Source organism: Heptranchias perlo, chromosome 39 (assembly GCF_035084215.1).
Source record: "Heptranchias perlo isolate sHepPer1 chromosome 39, sHepPer1.hap1, whole genome shotgun sequence".
Taxonomy (NCBI): Eukaryota; Metazoa; Chordata; class Chondrichthyes; order Hexanchiformes; family Hexanchidae; genus Heptranchias; species Heptranchias perlo.
Window position 1 is genome coordinate 3,765,103 of NC_090363.1, and position 18,639 is coordinate 3,783,741.

Sequence of the window (18,639 nt, forward strand, 5' to 3'; positions counted from 1 at the left end):
TGAAAGCAACATGATTGCCCTTTTGGGAGGGATCTAGCACCCTGGCCTACATGTGACTCCAGTCCCATACTATGGGGTTGATTTTAGGATGGCCGAGCAGGTGCGTTGGGGTCGGGGGCTCGTAAAATTGGGGAATCCTGGAGCGGGTCCGGAGCCCGGCTCCAACCCGCCCACTTCCGGGTTCCCCAGTAATGCATTCGGGTGCGCGTTAAAGCCGGCGGGATGATAATTTAAATACTTACTTACCTAACCTCATTGGCTGGAGATTTTGGCAGGGGTGCAATTTTCATGGATCCTCAGCATGTTTCCCGTGCTGTGGGAAACACTCCCTGTTGGAGCAGACGTGTTTCAGTCAGCAGCCAGTGGGAGATGCAAAGGATTTTTTGACAGTTGGGGGGGGAATACCTCATTTATTGCAGCAGGGCAGTCTCTCACTTCAGACAAAGTTTTGGCTACAATACCTTTGTCTTTCCACTCAAAATTATTAATTTATACCCTAAACTCTGCTGTGCAAACACATTTTCCTAGTTTGCAGACCCCCTCAAACTCACACCGTCAGGATGGGGGATGCCATGGCTGCATTCATCACTTCATCCGAGGACAAGCAACATCACCAGCCTCGCCAGGCATGCCGTCCACCTCCGCCACGTGGAGCTCCACAACACAGTGCTGCGCCACAGGCACCTGCACAAAATAGTTATGCAACTACACATACACCCACTGTAGGGTGACCCAATGGGTGGCATCAAGTGTGGGTGTTCATGGAGAACCGCTTGAAAGGGACTTATTGCACAAGCCAGTCAAGAATGGTCAAGACGTGGCAGTAGTGGTGACAATATATTTAATGTGAGTTCAACCAAAATCAAATATAAATAAAAAACATGACAAACTGTCAAACACCCTTGTGCATCCCCTTTGTGCTCACGAAACCTTTGCCTTACGCTTCCTACTATTCATACGTGATGCATCCCCTGTGGCTGCAGCAGAGGTAGTGGCAGGTTGGGTGAGGGTGACCGTGAAAGAGATGCATCAGAGGGTGAGTATGAGACAGGGCCATAAGATTGTTTGAGGATTGGGTTGAGTGGTAGTGGTGGGATGAGTACTGGGGAGGTGAGTAAGTGCAAGTAAGTTGAGGATGAGGTTTGAGTGGGTGTGAGGAGTGATGTGATAGAGTGGTGTTGGCAGTGCAGAAGGAGTTGTAGGGTGGGGGTGGTGATGTGGAAGACGGAGTGTAGGGGAATGAGTAAATGTACTCACTTTGGCTGACCTAGTTAGGTCATTGAAGCGCTTCCTGCACTGTATCCAGGTGCGGGAGATGTTGCTGGTGACCTCCTCTGCCACCTTGAGCTAGGCCTTCTTGGTGGCAGAGGCAGGCCACTTCCTCCCATCCAGTAAGACCTGGAGTGAGGCATCATTAAACCTGGGAGCAGCCTTTCCCCTGGGCTTCTCCACTCTGCTGTTTTGGTCTTGGCTCCAGGAGCAGCATTGGAGGACTGCCCCTTTAAATAGGGCTCCTCCAGCTGACAGCCTGTGATGCGGGTGTGCAGTCCGCCCACTGCGCAGGTTTCCAATGGGAAACCCGGAAGCTAAGGTAAGTGGCTTCAATTTATTCGCGATCGCGTGGGGAACCCACCGATTTTACTGGGCGGGTTACCCCCCTGCTGCCTCCTTGGTAATATCGGGCCAATGTGTTTGACTCTTAATGCCCTCAACTACGGATGGGCAATAAATACCCCCTTGTTAGTGCCACCTAAATTCCAAGAACACATTTTTTAAAAAGACAGGGCCAGTATCTGCCTTCTCTTCCTAACCCTATTTATTTGGTCGCCCTTCTTTGTTTCCTGAGACGTGAATCGTTCCAAAACACAGAGGCCTCCCAGGCAATCTGTTCCCAGGTCTCTGATGAGTGAACTCCCTATTCGCTTTCTTTTCCCAAGTATTTACCATTAGTACCTTCTCTGTCGGAGACTAGGAATTCATGACATAGGACTACAGGACTGAAATTAGTACCTTATTATCCCTCCTCCTGGCAAAGTACAGACAAGTTGTCAAACCAGTGCTAAATGGGCTGTACCTCTGGATATACATTATTACATAGACATTTACAGCACAGAAACAGGCCATTTCGTGGTGTTTATGCTCCACACGAGCCTCCTCCCTCCCTACTTCATCTCACGCTATCAGTATATCCTTCTATTCCTTTCTCCCTCATGTGTTTATCTAGCCTCCCCTTAAATGCATCTATGCTATTCGCCTCAACCACTCCTTGTGGTAGTGAGTTCCACATTCTCACCATTCTCTGGGTAAAGAAGTTTCTCCTGAATTCCTATTTGATTTATTCGTGACTATCTTACATTATATTTGTCTTTCTTTTAAAATAGTCCCTTAATTAAATGGATATAGTCAGGGTTGTATGTTGCACTGCAGAGTTTTAAAAAAAACTACAAAATCTTGTAAAGATGCCAACTAACTCGTAAGTGGAAATAAAACAAAAATACCAGTGGCCACAAAGTGTTCAATTCGGAACACTGACGGCTGTAGCACATGTCAGAATTGTAACTATAGAGAGAAAAAACGTGTCACTTTGTTATGTGGAAGCACAATTCCCGTTGAACTCGTAAACCTTAGATTGTGAACTTTGTAACAAGCGGCTCTTCATGTCTATTCAAACATACAAGTGATAAGATGAGAGGGCGAGTTGGAGGTACAAAGCACTCTGAGCCAGTGAAAGGCTCCCAACAGAACCGATTCTGTTTTCCCAATTTTCTTTCCTTCTGATCCTCCTCCCCTGAAGGCACTGAATCAAACTGGCACATGATTCCCTGGTACTTCACGCAATTGGTCAAAGACTGGACAGTGTGTACCGGTGATCTTCAGGCCGCGACTTTAACCCCGTCTTGCCCAGCAAGAGTGGTGGGTGGGAGGGGTTAAAATTTGAACATTCTAGCTCCAGGCTCTAGCCCGCCGTGAACCGGCCACCATAATTTTTATGATGGAGGATCAGGCCATCGACGAGGTTCCCATTAAAGGCAGGCGGGGGGACCGACTTAACATTCGAAAGTCGCGGCCCGATGATATCATCGGCGCCATGATGTAATCTTTACTTCAGGTCAGGGGGAGTTCAACACTGTCTGCAGCCCGGCAACGGAACCAAGGTGGGAGGAGCTGACTGTCCAGGAGAGGCCAAGGTAAGTCTTCAAAAATTACTTTCCTCAGAACTCCTTGTGGGCTAGGAAGAGTAGGCAGCTCCCCACCCCCACCCCCCAAATAGGGGTCCATGGGCCTCCCGAGCCCTGGTCTGTCTCCCACCCTCCCACCCAATTGCCTCCAGCCTCTGCTTCCATTGACTGCCGGGGACCTTTCCCATGGCTCCCCGGCTGCGGTCTCCTACCGCCAAATTCCTGCTCCTGCCCGCCGGCCAGGTAGTGAATCTGGGCGGGTGTCGGGCAGGACCTCAGGAACTTTTATTTAAACAAAGTCCTGCCCCGTTAAGTTCAGCCAAGCTCCACGTTCCCGGACTCTCCGGGTGTGCCACCCGCTTTGGGGCTCGTGTGCACCGTTCCCGCCTTCCCTGCCCCCCCTTTTAAAATCGGGGCCTCAGTATTTGACAGTGAAAGCCATTACAGCTGAACTCAATGCTGCTCTCGTGCAGTACTCACCTGCATACCTTCTGCAGTGATCAGTGGACAGCAATGAGAAGCAGGAACCCGGTCAAATTTATCCCCCAAACAAGAACAACTTGCATTTATATAGTAAATTTAACATAACATCCCAAGGCGCTTCACAGGAGCGTTAGCAGACAATATTTGACACCGAGCCACATAAGGAGATATTAGGACAGGTGACCAAAAGCTTGGTCAAAGAGGTAGGTTTTAAGGAGTATCTTAAAGGAGGAGAGAGAGGCGGAGAGGTTTAGGGAGGGAATTCCAGAGCTTAGGGCCTAGGCAGCTGAAGGCACGGCGGCCAATGGTGGAGTGATGAAAATCAGAGATGCGCAAGAGGCCAGAATCGGAGGAGCACAGAGAGCTCGGAAGGTTGTCGGGCTGGAGGAGGTTACAGAGATAGAGAGGGGGCAAGGCCACGGAGGGATATGAAGACAAGGATGAGAATTCTAATCAGCAAACATTACTCACAGTGCCTCACTCTGCAATTCAAGTATTTAGTATATAATCCTCGAATTCGATGGGCGGGTGAATTTGGTCGTGGGCAGTAGTGCAAAATGGACGACAGTGAATCAGCCGCCTGATTTTCTTTTCTATTGAAGTGAATGGAAAAGAATATCTGGTGAGGTGTAAAAGGGACTGTCGACTCGCTGGTGCCCAGTTTGTACTATCGCCTACGACCAACGTCACCCCCATTGTGTTCTAGGAATTGTATTTGCATCACGGTTTCTAAAGTCCACCTTGCTTGTTGTACTTTTAATGCAGTTACCCCCTGGAAAGCCACAAATCTGGTGCTGAATTCCGTATTTATTCCACACGCGACAATGCTGCCTAATCGGAGGAAAAATAGACTTGAGAAACTGGTGCCGTTTTTGTTATAACAGAAGATTAAGGAGCGATTTGATAAAGGTGTTTAAAATTCTGAAGGGGTGGGATCGGGTAGATAAAAACAGACTGCTTCCAGACTGCTATAATTTGGGGGCTCATCCCCCTCCCCTCCAAAAGTTAATAACTGGAGCTTTCAGACAAGTAGGAATCTGGAACATGAAATAACAATGTCACACCCTCCCACCACAGGTTCATAATCTCTTCTGTTTTCTCTTGTAGGAGAGGAATTATACCCTATTGTCTCAATAGTTACTGGGCTAGGCCTTTCTTCCTTGCAACGGAAATAAAGCCAAGCTACAAATTCCACAGCCAGCAGACCGTGAAGAGGAGATAGGCATGAGAAATAAAAAAAAAGAAAAAGGGAGAGAGATATATTAATGACTTGAACTTGGGTGTACAGGGCATAATTCCAAAATTTGCAGATGACATGAAACTTGGAAGTGTAGTAAACAGTGAGGAGGATAGTGATAGACATCAAGAGGACATAGACAGGCTGGTGGAATGGGCAGACACGTAGCAGAGAAGTGCAAAGTCTTACATTTTGGTAGAAAGAATGAGGAGGGGCAATATAAACTAAAGGGTACAATTCTAAAGGGGATGCAGGAGCAGAGAGACCTGGGGGTATATATGCACAGGTCATTGAAGGTGGCAGGGCAGGTTGAGAAAGCAGTTAAAAAAGCATACAGGATCCTGGACTTTATAAAGGCATAGAGTACAAAAGCAAGGAGGTTATGGTGAACCTTTATAAAACACTGAAATTGCACAACTGGAATATTGTGTCCAATTCTGGGCACCGCAGTTTAGGAAGGAAGTGAAGGCCTTAGAGAGGGTGCAGAAAAGATTTACCAGAATGGTTCCAGGGATGAGGGACTTCAGTTACGTGGATAGACTGGAGAAGCTGGGGTTGTTCTCCTTAGAGCAGAGAAGGTTGAGAGGAGATTTGATAGAGGTGTTTAAAGTCATGACAGGTCTAGACAGAGTAGATAGAGAGAAATTGTTCACATTGGTGGAAGGGTTGAGAACTAGAGGACACAGGTTTAAGGTGATTGGCAGAAGAACCAAAGGGGACATGAGGAAAAACTTTTTTAAGCAGCGAGTGGTTATGATCTGGAATGCACTGCCAGGTAGAGGCAGATTCAATTGTGGCTTTCAAAAGGGAATTGGATAAGTACTTGAAGGAAAAAAATTTGCACAGCTACGGGGAAAGGGCGGGGGAATGGGACTAGCTGGATTGCTCTTGCATACAGCCGGCACAGGCTCAACGGGGCGAATGGCCTCCTTCTGTGCTGTAACCATTCTTTGATTCTAGAGAGGTAGAGATAAGAGAAATGGAAAGGACCAAAAGATGAGAGCTAGAGGGAATTATGAAAGAGGTTTGATAGCATAGATAGGGAGAAACTGTTTCCACTGGCAGGAGGGTCGGTCACCAGAGGACTCAGATTTAAGATAATTGGCAAACGAACCAGGGGCAGATGAGGAGTTTTTTGTTTTACGCAGCGGGTTGTAATGATCTGGAATGCACAGCCTGAAAGGGTGGTGGAAGAAGATTCAATAATAATTTTATAAAGAGAATTGGATATCTACTTGAAAAGCAAAAATGTGTAAGGCTATGGGGACTAATTGGATAGCTCTTTCAAAGAACCGGCACAGGCACGATGGGCTGAATGGCCTCCTTCTGTGCTGTACGATCCCATGATTCTATGAGAGAAAAGGAAAGACAAAAGATTAGAGAGGAGAAAGGGAGAATATTTTAATGGCGCTTCACAGGGCATTGAAGGGGGCAGCATCAGCTCTGTTTTAGCAACGCCAGGGTTAGCTTGTTTTCACTGACACTCATTATGGAGTTGACCGAGGCACATGCTCAAACACACCCTCCAAGCGTGAGGCCCACTGGCCTTCCCCTGCCAGTGCGTTGCTCCCCACAGCTGGTGGGAGATGCCCCAAAGTCAGCCTTTGACAAAACCAGTGACTCAGAACGGCCACAATCGCAGCTCTGGATTGAAGTGAGGAAAGGCTTCCCACCCCACCATTCCAACCCACTCCAAAGCCTGCCGGATGGATGCAGGTCACTGCTTTAGACCATGATCACGCAGTGTAGGGTTGCCAACACTGGTTGGACATATTCCAGGACACTAAACATCCACCACACTAAACATTCACTCCCTTCACCACCGGCGCACCGTGGCTGCAGTGTGTACCATCCACAGGATGCACTGCAGCAACTCGCCAAGGCTTCTTCGACAGCACCTCCCAAACCCGCGACCTCTACCACCTAGAAGGACAAGAGCAGCAGGCACATGGGAACAACACCACCTGCACGTTCCCCTCCAAGTCACACACCATTCCGACTTGGAAATATATCGCCGTTCCTTCATCATCGCTGGGTCAAAATCCTGGAACTCCCTTCCTAACAGCACTGTGGGAGAACCGTCACCACACGCACTGCAGTGGGTTCAAGAAGGCGGCTCACCACCACCTTCTCGAGGGCAATTAGGGATGGGCAATAAATGCTGGCCTCGCCAGCGACGCCCACATCCCGTGAACGAATAAAAAAAAAGCTTTCATCACATGACTTCCTGCCACCCACCCAGTCAAACAGCCTTTTTCCCCCTCCATCTCCAACATTTTTAAGACTAATAAACAAAAGCATTCAAGGAAAATGAAAAAGGAAAACACTCAATTTTTTTATAAATGCCCCTATGATTTTTTTTCTCCTGAACTGCTCGCAACAGTGTCCAGGAGATTAATCTTTAATTCCCGGAGACTCCAGAACAACCCTGGAGGGTTGGCGATCTGATGATCAGGCGAGGTAGAGCGGGCTGGCTCACAACGGAGAAACTCACACTTAGGATTTTGCCTAATCCTGGCAACTTTGCCTACATCCAGGTGACATCCAGCTATGGCTCAGTGGGTAGCACTCTTGCCTCAGAGTCAGAAGGTTATGGGTTCAAGTCCCACTCCTGCGATTCAAGCACATAATCTAGGCTGACACTCCTAGTGCAGTATTGAGGGAGTGCTGTATGTTATAAACGGGATAGCCCGGTGGTGAAGGATAGAATACTAGAGCCTGGTCTTCAGTTGCTTCCAAGCCTTTAATCACAGAGCTCTACATCACACACCCCTCACCCTAGATAAGCTCTCTTATATATGGATGCAAGAGAGCCCCAACACCACCTGAATACAAGTAACACTAATTGATATAAAGATGTGGAGATGCCGGTGATGGACTGGGGTTGACAATTGTAAACAATTTTACAACACCAAGTTATAGTCCAGCAATTTTATTTTAAATTCACAAGCTTTCGGAGGCTTCCTCCTTCCTCCTTCCTGACGAAGGAGGAAGCCTCCGAAAGCTTGTGAATTTAAAATAAAATTGCTGGACTATAACTTGGTGTTGTAAAATTGTTTACAATGATATAAAGATGTACAATTAATACTGCACTGTCAGAGGTGCCGTCTTTCGGATGAGACGTTAAACCGAGGCCCCGTCTGCCCTCTCGGGTGGACGTAAAAGATCCCATGTCCACTATTTCAAAGAAAAGCAGGGGAGTTCTCTCCAGTGTCCTGGCCAATATTTATCCCTCAACCAACAACACTTAAACAGATTATCTGGTCATTATCTCATTGCTGTTTGTGGGACCCTGCTGTGCGCAAATTTGGCTGCCTCATTTCCTACATAGAACACTTCAAAAAGAACTTCACTGGCTGTAAAAGCGCTTTGGGACATCCTGAAAGGTGCTATATAAATGCAAGACTTTCTTACAGAGACGGTATCACACTCCAGAGTTCCTTGAGCCATCCTATTATTGGTGGAACCCAGCAAATGGCTGTTGGAACTTGCATCACCCTGAGGTGCTGGAAATGTAGGCAGATCAGCTAACGGTTATCACGTTGCATCTTACACCTAAAGTCTGTTCGTACCCACGCTCGCCCGTCCTCCATTATTAAAACCCGCCTTAAATGAATACTTACCCCTTTCACCAGACCATTTCCTCCGATTTTCACTCAATCTGATTTTATTTCCTTCCTTCAGCCTGAAGCAACGACACGTCCAAACCCCGCCCCCTTCCCTACGCGCGCACGCCATTGGTGCGTCAGGCCCCAGGTGAAGGCGGCACCCGGCTGGATTGACGGGCCGGCTCGGCACTCGATTGGCCTATGGCGACGTCAATCCTCTGACGTACAGCGCGCCGGGTCTGTTGGAATCGGATCGAAGAGAAAGCACCGAGGGAGGCAAGGGGGGGGGGGGGGGGCGTGGCCGCGGTCGACCTCTGGCGCGCGGATTTGCTGAGAGGCGGGACCCCGCGCGTGATTGACGGCTCCTCTCCGCATCTGGTAGGCTGAGGGAGGTGTCAGTCAATGCGAGGAGGCGGGGGCGGGGGCGGGCGGCGGCCGTTAGGAACGGTTTTTGCGCGAGACGCGACTGAGGGGGAGAAATTTGAAATAAAGAGCAGAAAATGCTGCGAAACCCTCTGCAGGTCAGGCAGCATCTGTGGAGAGAAAAACAGGGTCAATGTTTCAGGTCGATGGCCTTTCATCAGGAATGGAAGAAGAAGAACTGGAGATTATAATTGATTGAGGCTGGGGAGTAAGGGGATGAAGATGGGGCCTGATCCTTTGGGGGTCATTGGGGAGAAAGTCAGAGAGCATAGTGAAAACAGGATACAGGGTGAGATTGGAAGGAGTCAAAAGAAAGTGATGGGGAAGAAGGATCGTGCCGGGCGCTGGTATCTAAGAGTCGTTGAAGCTCGCGGTCCTTGACACTAAAAGGAGGGGGAAGAAACAATTTTTTTTGTTAAAGCACTGGATGAGGTGAAGGATGAAATGGAACTGAAGACCAGGACAGCTCTGCAATGAAGGAAAAAAAGCCAGAACTTGCATTTATATAGCGCCTTTCACGACTTCAGGACATCCCAAAGCGCTTCAATGAAGTACGTTTTGAAGTGTAGTCACTTGTAATGTAGGAAACATACCAGCCAATTTGTGCACAGCAAGCTCCCACAAACCGCAATATGATAATGACCAGATAATTTATTTTTAGGTGTTCATTGAGGGTTAAGTATTGGTTCCAGGACACCGGGGAGAACTCACGCTCGGTGCATGAGAAATTTCTGGCCCAGGTTACGGTGGAGCTGGTACCACTCACTTGCTCCTGAGTGGGAGCATTTGCTAGAGTCTGGCTCTCGATTTCTGACTGAGGCCCCACACCATCGGTGGGGCCTGGCGTGTAGCAGGCAGCTGTTTTTGTTTCATTGAAAATCATGGATGCATCATCTGCGCTTGTGTGTCCATTAATGTCAACGGGCAGAAAATCACAGGCAGATCACCTTCGATTTTCCAATAAGCTGCTCACTGTGTACCTGGCCCCCAGCCATGGCATGGCGGTGGGAGGGTCTCTGCAAACGCCACTCAGAGCAGTGCAAGGAGGTTGCTTCCTGAAACAGGATGCAATTATGAACACAAAGTAAAATCGCCTGATTTAATGCAGCTGTACATTCAAGAACCACCTGAATAATTGGCATCCACTTATGTTTATTCACAGTAATTGGCATACCAGAGACTCACAGATCAACACCTTTTGCATTACCAAATACAATATTCTCCATATGCACGCACTGTACGCCAAAATGACTGCCGCAGCATCCACACTACGTGGAAATCAATTTCACATTAGCATCATTATGTGGTGAAAGAACTGTTAAAAGAACATTTCATGTGTAAAACATTGCTATAACATTGTAAGTTTCACAAAGTAACACTAATTGCAAAACGATTAACGAGCTGTCACAAGAAACACGGTGAAAGAGAGTTTATTATTTTCCCTGGCCCAGCAAACTAATCTTGTTTTTAAAAAAAATGTTCTTCCTGCCACAAGGTGTTAAGCCACATTGCAAAACTCAACAGCTATAATTGCAGCAGTTAATTGTGGTAAGGAAAGTTAGTAATGGTAGCTATGATGTCAGTGTCAAAATGAAAGTTTATTGGTGGAAAGCAATGAAAGACTAAATCATATAGGAATGAAACATGGCCTTGCATGTTTAAGCGTATAATGCTCCCTTAGAGTTTAAATAGAATTTAGTTTGTTCTTGTAGTTTATGATATGATCAACTTTGTTATAACTTTGAATGCTTTGCCAATCATTTGCTAGTCTCTGTTAGTAATGGAACTGCTGATTAAATATGTAATAATCAAGGTTTTACTATTGATTTATAATCCCATCTCCTTCCTTTAAAACACGTTACATACAGAGTATTTTATTCTCTTGTATTTTATGAAAATCTTATGCCTGTTACTAATAAGGTACATGCTGATTCTGTTCCTTTAATATTGTTTCTACTGTGCAGCAACTCCTAAGTATCACACGTTGACTGTTCTTCATTACTGACATCCTGAGTGGGAAAAAAGCATCTTGTAAGTATATATTATATAAAATATGAAAGTCAGGAATGAATTATAGACAAGTATGGGGATTCCTTGTTAGTTTGGGGCTTGTAGGTGCATACCGTAGCCTGATTGGATTTTGGGATGAGGCAGAAATGAATTACCCTGACCACCTGCAGTTAGATTGCTATTTATGGAGACTAACATGAAATAGTATCCAAGTTGTAAAATCGTTAAATATCTTTCATGTTAATTAGCCCAGTTATTAGAACAGGTTTCCATGGCGGGTGATATTAAGTCGTAGCTAGCTGGAACTCCAGCATATTGCACCACAGATTGGTACGAGGTGGTTTTGCACCTGCGATACTTCACGTGCTAAGTTACTAACCTCAGCTGTGCCACAGGGAAGAAAGGGAAAATCAGAAGGGAGAGTTAGGGCCATCGATCAAGGAGAAAAGTTGCAACGTAAACCAGAAGATGGGGAGGCGGGAAAAGTGCCACTGTGAACTGGGACAGGGAAGAATGGTGCCAGCAGGAACTGGGGGAAAGGGAGAGAAGAGTGACAGCATGAAATGTGGGTGAGTGAATGAAGAGTGGCTCTGTGAACTGAGAAGAGGGTGATTTAATAAACAATTTAAAAATAATGTAACATTCTGATTTAGCGCTGGAGAATCCATATCTACAATTACTCTGCAAGAAATTAGGAAAAAGTCCTGCAATTTTAGCAACAATCTTCCATAATTTTCTAGAGTCCTTGGACATAAGGAACTGAATGAACTCCTAGTTTCAGAATGTTGGCTCTAACAGCGGTGCCATATGTTCTTTTTATATCACTGCTGGCTCCCTACATGCAGTATATTTTACACACATTCACCTATTCTGAATTGCTACGGTGGAATAACTGGAACGGACACAATTTATAACATACAATGGGTACAGGACAAATGGGGGAAGTAATGAGTTCGTTGATCACGATATAGTCCAGAAGCAAGTTTGATTACTTTATTGAATGGATATCCAGTCGCCGGTGAGGCCCCGGTGATGGTGCAGTAGTGGACTGTCACATTTGATGTTTGCCTAGATGTTAAAGCGATAATTGTGGTGAATTTCAGGCTTGATGTCGCACACAAGCATCAGCAGTTGGCGAAGGACCTTCTCCTTGTTGCGGTGGTGATTGGCCTGCATCGCCTGAATCTTCTGTCGTGTCTGTTGCTCGACCTCCGCTGCCAGGTTACCCTGGGACCCCATTACCTTCAAGGAAAAGAGAAAGGGAAAAGAAACGATTAGTAGTAGACCAGGGGTGGGATTCATACAAGGAAGTGGAAGCTCAAATTATCCAAAGTTCATTTTGCTGTTGTTTTCCTTGGTGCTTCTCAAACCCTCAGACTTGAAACGTGTCTTGTAGCAAAAAAAAATTCTTGCCGATTTCCTCCCCATCTCACTTGAAGGCATTGACTTCTTGCCTGGTAGGCTTCCAAAGGGCACTAGTTACCCTCCGATACCTTGTCCAAGTGGCCATTATTCATGTATGTATCGTAACACTGAGAATGGCAGGCTATTTGACTGCAGAGGCATCACAATCAAACTCAATTCTCTCCTCGGGTCAATCAGCATATGTTGAAAAGAGAGAAAAGTTAATGTTTCGGGTGTAACCCTTCGTGAGAACTGAGAAAAATGCTGGTTGTTTTCAAAGAGTTACACCCGGACTGTTAACTTGTCTGTTCTCTCCACAGACGCGAACTGGCCTGGTGATTGTTTCCAGCATTTGTGTTTTTTTTTCGCATTTTATCAAACCTTTTGTCACCTGACATTCACGAGTGCACTTCCAGCAGTAGTCATTGGACTATGATCAGGGAGAAGGAACACAAGATAATGTCTCCCTCCTTAACCTCGGGACGCTGAAGTCAACTGCAGTATCTTTACCGCAGTCCTAGCTGAGATCAGCTAACTCAGCGCAAACTGGGGACAAAACCTGTGTGTAGCTCACTCACTCAGTGAACTCATTGAGCTAGTGGGGCTGCTTGAAACACTTCTCTTATAGCAGTCATTAAAATGGAATGGCCAAACGTAGTGCACTCATGCTTCAAGATTCTATGCGATGGTAGGAGGTGTGTTTCTTTTTTTATTCATTCTTGGGGTGTGGATGACGTTGGCAAGGTCACATTTATTGCCCATCTCTAATTGTCTAATTGCCTCGAGAAGATAGTGGTGGGCCGCCTTCTTGAACCTCTGTGTGTAGTGGTTTGGTACAGCTGAGTGGTTTGCTAGGCCACTTCAGAGGGCAGTTAAGAGTCAACCATTATGTTCTCTCCAAATGGGTTTATGATTTTGTTACACATCGTCTACGCAGACTAAATCTTCCTCCATGATTTACTGGTAGTTTTCCTGAGTTTCCCGTCTAAATATTTGTCAGTTATGTACTATTTTTAGAAGCCTGGTTGAAGCTGCAATTTTCCTTTTTTAATTATAAAGTACTTCTCGAAATAACTCAGAGTTGAAAAATAAGCACCGTTTCTAATTCTGCTGAAAGGATAACATGTAGGAAACTGTCTTCAGTAAAAAACAGTTCGCAATTCATATAATACCATAAAACTGGGCAGTTATCTAAGATATGGTCAGTCTCAATAATAATTTTTCCTCCTGTAGAGACCCACCATGTTGGCCCTTAGAGACATCAGAGAATTGCCCTGATGACGTCCATGTGCTTGCTTCAGGAAGCAGTTCCTTAGGGAAATCCAGAAATCTGGAAGACCCTAAAATGGAGAAGGTCAGTTCTAGCTGGGTATAAAGTGAATAAAGCGCCATTTCTCATTTCCAATGCAATCCAGTGGCCTGGCCAACATTCCTCCCTCAGCTAATACAAAAAAAATTGACCATTTATCTCGCTGCTCCTTGTGGGACATTACCGGCAAAGGTTGGCTGCTGCATTTGTTAACACAACAGTCCAAAGCAATTCATTGTGTAATAAAATCATAGAATCGTTACAGCACAGAAGGAGGCCATTTGGCCTGAGCCTGTGCATTCATTGTGCGGCTGATGCGATACCGCCCGTTTAGCGCCATCATCCAAGACTGAATTCTGCCCCGATCTTTGTGAAGAGTTCAGCTTCGGAGTCATAAAGGGCAGCAGGTGCAGTTGGTGTTAGAAAGATTACAGCCTGATCCTAGCTTCCTTTCAAAATCTGACAAAAAGATTTGAGGTGGAGGCGAAACCTTTTGAACTGGTGGCAAAGTGAAGACGCTATGAGAAACTTTGACAAACGTTTCTTACTGCTTCTTGCTTATGTCGGAAGTCCTTCTCCCTCTCCAGACGGTACTGTTCAATCTCACCCTGTGCTTCTTCCTTCGCTTGCCTCAGTCTCCGGGCCTTCCCTGAAACAAGAACAGTAGCTGCTCACTTGCTTGAACCTCACTAACCTTTCATTTACGTGAATCTGAAGTGTGCGCTGTCATTTAACCAAGATTCAATGGCAGTAATCTCTCATTTACTTTATTCTCCATACAGTGACCTCTGAAATTGCCTAATATTTGGGAGTAGTAACCTTATTTATCTGATTCTAGACTACAGTAACCCCTCATTTACCCTTTTCTGGAATGCAGTAAAACTTCTAACTTACCTGATTCTAATCCCATTTCTCCGCTCTTTCCCTGTACCCTTTAATACTTTCCCTCTTAAATATCATGGACTGACTCGGCTATATTAGCCATTTGTGATTGTATAATGTAGTCATTAGTCTAATAACCTGTTGCTTGCAAAACCTCCCCTTTTTTGCTTCTAGTACAAATACTAAGTTGTTGTACCCCCTTTTTACTGATTCATTGACCAGTGGAAACAATCTTTTTACCCTCAAAAATTAGAACACTTATTTTTGTTCTCCCCTTAAACTGTGCTCCAGTGAATACAGTCCCAGTTTTTCAACTCTCTCCACGAAAGGTTTGTCAGGACTGATTTTTACTAGGCTCTGCCAGCTGTACAGAGCCTCACTGGTGATAAGCATGGGTTGGAAATATCAAGTGTCAACCGAGCACACTCATTTTGGAGGGGGGGGGTGGCGACAAAAGAAGCAGTGCTATAACAGTGTTGTCAAATACGTCAGGAACTAGCCACATGTGGTGAATTTGGGAATCCAAATGTGGTATATTAGGAATCCAGGTGTAGTGAATCGGAAATCCAGATGTGGGGTGCAAGTGGGAATCCGGATGTGGGGAATTGGCAATCCAGATGTGGGGAATCGTAAATCTGGATGCATGGAATTGGGGATTCTGTGTGGTGAATTGGGAATCCAGATGTGGAGAATAGCATTTCTGGTTTGTAAATATAAAAAATGAGTAATAGGCATCATGTACTTTAACATTTTTGTGCGTCTGTTGGTAAAATCGTAGGACAGAAAGCAGAGTGTGCCAGTGTTTTGTGATCGTTTTGAGTGCTTTACTTCCTTGGTTAATGAATGGTGGTAGATGTTAAGCAAATGTACACATGTGAAGCACATGTACCTGTATTGAGTGAGTGTGTAAGGTGTTTTCTACTAAAATTAGCGCTGAAACAGTATCCACATCAGAGGTTAGTCAGTGATTTCCATTGGACACCACTGTGCTTTAGGCAAGTGCAGCACATTCACATAATTAGAGAATTGAAATGAGATCACATGCTAAATTTTACGACTTCTAGTGAGTTTCTACCCTAGTGCACAGTAACAAATATTAAATGGGTGCAGAATGCTCAACAAGCCTGGCCTGCTTTCAAGTCATTCTCAAAGCAAGATTGCTGGTGTTTCAGTTAATGTTCAGATGCAGTTTTTAATCTACTTCTGCATTGTACATGTTGCATAATTTATTTACCTTGCGCATTTATGCCTTTTTGCTAAAGCCTTGAGTTTATTTATTGAAGCCTTGGCAACTGATGCAGCATTGCAAGTTGCAGCTAACAAGGTTGGAAGGATGGCGATCCTGTTGGTTGCTCCCATAGTGCTGCATGAATTGGACAAGGAGGACAACTTCACGAGAAGATAACATTTTCCAGTCCAGCGACACCTCAGGTGGTATGTTCGCTCCTGTCAATACCTAAGAACCCTTGTTTACAGATCATGCCACTCGTACCTGGGTATGTGATAGGAGATCTGTCTTTGCCACTACCACTTCACTGCTTGAGGCCAGTGGAAGCAGGCCCACAAGAAGATAGCATGGTGTTTCTGTTGACAGTACTTGAGCTCATATGTGCAAGGAATTACCATAATTGCATCACTGAAGTATGCCGTACAGCTTCAGTTGCATGAAAAAGTGTTGTGAAAAGAGGTAACTATTTTCTTCCAGCTTTGCATTCTATCTCCCTGAGGATGCAGGAGAATAACATTTTACACTCGAGCCACACCTGTACACAAAGGTGAGTATACTTACATTGGCACTTCTCCAGGTGATAGTGAACACCTTGTACATTTGCTCCCAGGTAAGATAGACCCTGGTAGACTGTATTCACTTGACCCACTTCTATCCATGCACATAGGCTTTTATAAAATGGCTGGCCTTTGGCACTTTCTTTGCTGCATTTCATGTAGCAAGACCTCTGAGGAGTCATTACTAAATGAGGGAGCCTGACGCACAGCCCTCATTGCACCTATGAAGTAAAAAAGTCACTCACTTGTGAGTCTCAGTTCTCTTTTGTGCCCCTGTTTTATACAACAACTTGCATTTCTATAGCGCCTTTAATGTAGTAAAACATCCCAAGGCGCTTCACAGGAGTGTAATCAGACAAAACTGGACACCGAACCAAAGAACATTATGACAGGTGACCAAGACTTTGATTAAAGAGGTAGGTTTTAAGAAGTGTCTTAAAGGAGGTGAGAGCAGTGGAGAGGCAGAGAGATTTAGGGAGGGAATTCCAGAGCTTAGGGCCTAGGCAGCTGAAGGCACTGCCGCCAGTTATACTTTTAAACTGCTGGCCAAAGGTATCTTGGGAAGTTTTATGTTTTCCTAACTACCAACTCAGCTCCTGCAACCCCAGTGACTTACATTGAGAATACTGGAATTGAATTATTTTAATAAACTTCTGTTAAGCTTTTCCAGCACCTGTGGTAGCAGGCTGTAGGAGAAGCAGCAGGGAGGAATCAACATTCAGTGCATTCATGCTGTTGCTACTTGTTTGTGGGATCATTTTAAAAAAAAACAATTTGACAAAAAAAAATTACCAAAGTTTATTTTTTTTGTTTGCTTTCCTTTGTAGCAGCCAATCATTTAGCTCCAGTGCCTATGTGTGACTCCATCCAGAACTGAGATCATGGAATGATACAGCACAGAAGGAGGCCATTGAGCCCATCACGCATGTGCTGAGATGTATCGCCGTGGCCTCTCAGTGGGCTGTGTGTTGGTGTAAATCTGGGCAGTGTCACAGAGCGATAGGCCAAAGGTTTGTTCCTCCACAAATGCAGGAAGGATGACAAGGGCAGGGAAGGTTTTTCTCAGAAGGGAGATAGAGTGTTGCCCCTGGACGCTGTCTGCCAGTTGATTACAGAGTGATACAGGCAGAGAGGGGCCTGAGAGCAGGTTGCCTGCCTGCCTGCCTGCCTGCCACTTTGGTCTCCGAACAGTATCTGTGTAGGGTTGAGGGAATCCAAAAGCAATGGGGAAGAAATAACTTAAATTAAAAATACATATAAATAAGTAGATAACATTTTTTTAAAAACCCAAGGCAGGCTCACTATCTTATCCCCAACATTATCTGGGCAGTTAACATTTCTGGCAGATCTCCAGAAGAGAGCAAATCTTTTAATCCTTGTATTTTCCTGGATGGAAGGTTGATGCTAAAAGATGTCATTAAGGGAACAGATTGCGCTATTTTCTAGAGTTCATTTTCATCCATAAAAGGTACTTAATAAAGCCTGGCTTATATCCTGATATCTGGATCACAGGAGGTTTTATCTGATCAATATAAACCAGTCAGCTGTAATACATTCATATTATTTCATATGGAAAATGGTTATTTTTATTTCAGTTTTACTTTTAATCTTGTTCGAATTATTAATCTGCCATATGCCAAATGCAAAATAAACCCCAAAATCAGTTTTTCAGGGTATGATGGGAGATTGGAGCAAACATCCTTAATCCAAAAGACAAAAAGAATCCATTATGAAAACACAACACAGGTACCATTTTAAAATATCTACCGATCTCAAAGAAGTAGACCGAATAATCAGAAGGATCTTACGTTTCCTGGCCTCGGCAACCTTCTCTGCAGCTCGTTTTTCAGCATGGAGAAGCTGCTGTATTCCTTGTGACTGGCTGGCCATTTTTATTTTCTCTCTCTGTGTCTCTGCCTCTCCTCCCAGATCAGGTACCAGATGATGTTGAAAGGAAAGAAGGATTCCTCAGGGTCCTAATGCTGGCTGCCACTAATTTCAAATGCAGACCAGATTTTGCTGAGAAAAATAACAGCGTCTGAACGATGCAGGCTGTTAATAAAGTGCAAATTGGCCAGCAACTTGTAGTGAGGAAGAGATAACCCATGAATTGCCACAAGTTGCTGGCTGATTTGCTCTGCCGTTAGCGTCGTGAAAATGGTATCTCACGCTTAACCTCCCCGTGATTTTCATGAAGTTACTGCATTTGCACATTAATTGCCCATTAAGCTTGCCACAGAAAGTTAAGTCTGATGATTAACAGTGTAAGTACCCTTTTAACAATGTGATCATTGTTAATGACTGCCAATCAACCTCTCT

The 18,639-nt window shown here is 45.1% G+C and overlaps 2 protein-coding genes and 1 long non-coding RNA gene across 6 annotated transcripts in view; 1 reads left to right on the top strand and 2 right to left on the bottom strand.

Moving 5' to 3' along the window:
* The window catches only part of tmem268 (transmembrane protein 268), a 44,443-nt gene extending 35,832 nt beyond the window's left edge, over window positions 1–8,611 (bottom strand). The window contains exon 1 of one of the 2 annotated variants that reach the window (XM_067973890.1): window positions 8,523–8,611. The gene's annotated coding sequence lies outside the window, so the exon portion shown is untranslated. Of the gene's footprint in view, window positions 1–3,659; window positions 3,682–8,522 lie in introns of those variants that run through there. The other variant, XM_067973892.1, reaches the window with a different exon arrangement.
* Window positions 8,612–8,988: 377 nt separating this feature from the next.
* On the top strand, window positions 8,989–13,706 carry LOC137305112 (uncharacterized). The gene is made up of 3 exons (XR_010958666.1): window positions 8,989–9,481; window positions 10,895–10,961; window positions 13,578–13,706. It is a non-coding gene; the product is annotated as an uncharacterized lncRNA (long non-coding RNA).
* Window positions 10,073–18,210, bottom strand: LOC137305108 (V-type proton ATPase subunit G 2-like). 3 transcript variants are annotated; one of them, XM_067973897.1, is made up of 3 exons: window positions 18,129–18,210; window positions 14,268–14,302; window positions 10,073–12,128 (listed from the first exon to the last, which is right to left on the bottom strand). In XM_067973897.1, exons 1-3 carry the CDS (start codon window positions 18,208–18,210, stop codon window positions 12,009–12,011), a joined length of 237 nt encoding a protein of 78 aa, XP_067829998.1. In that variant the 3' UTR covers window positions 10,073–12,008. The 3 variants fall into 3 exon arrangements, with proteins under 3 accessions (XP_067829998.1, XP_067829997.1, XP_067829996.1); XM_067973896.1 differs by having other exon boundaries at window positions 10,073–12,182; window positions 14,202–14,302; XM_067973895.1 differs by having other exon boundaries at window positions 10,073–12,182; window positions 14,202–14,320.
* Window positions 18,211–18,639: the final 429 nt, after the last annotated feature.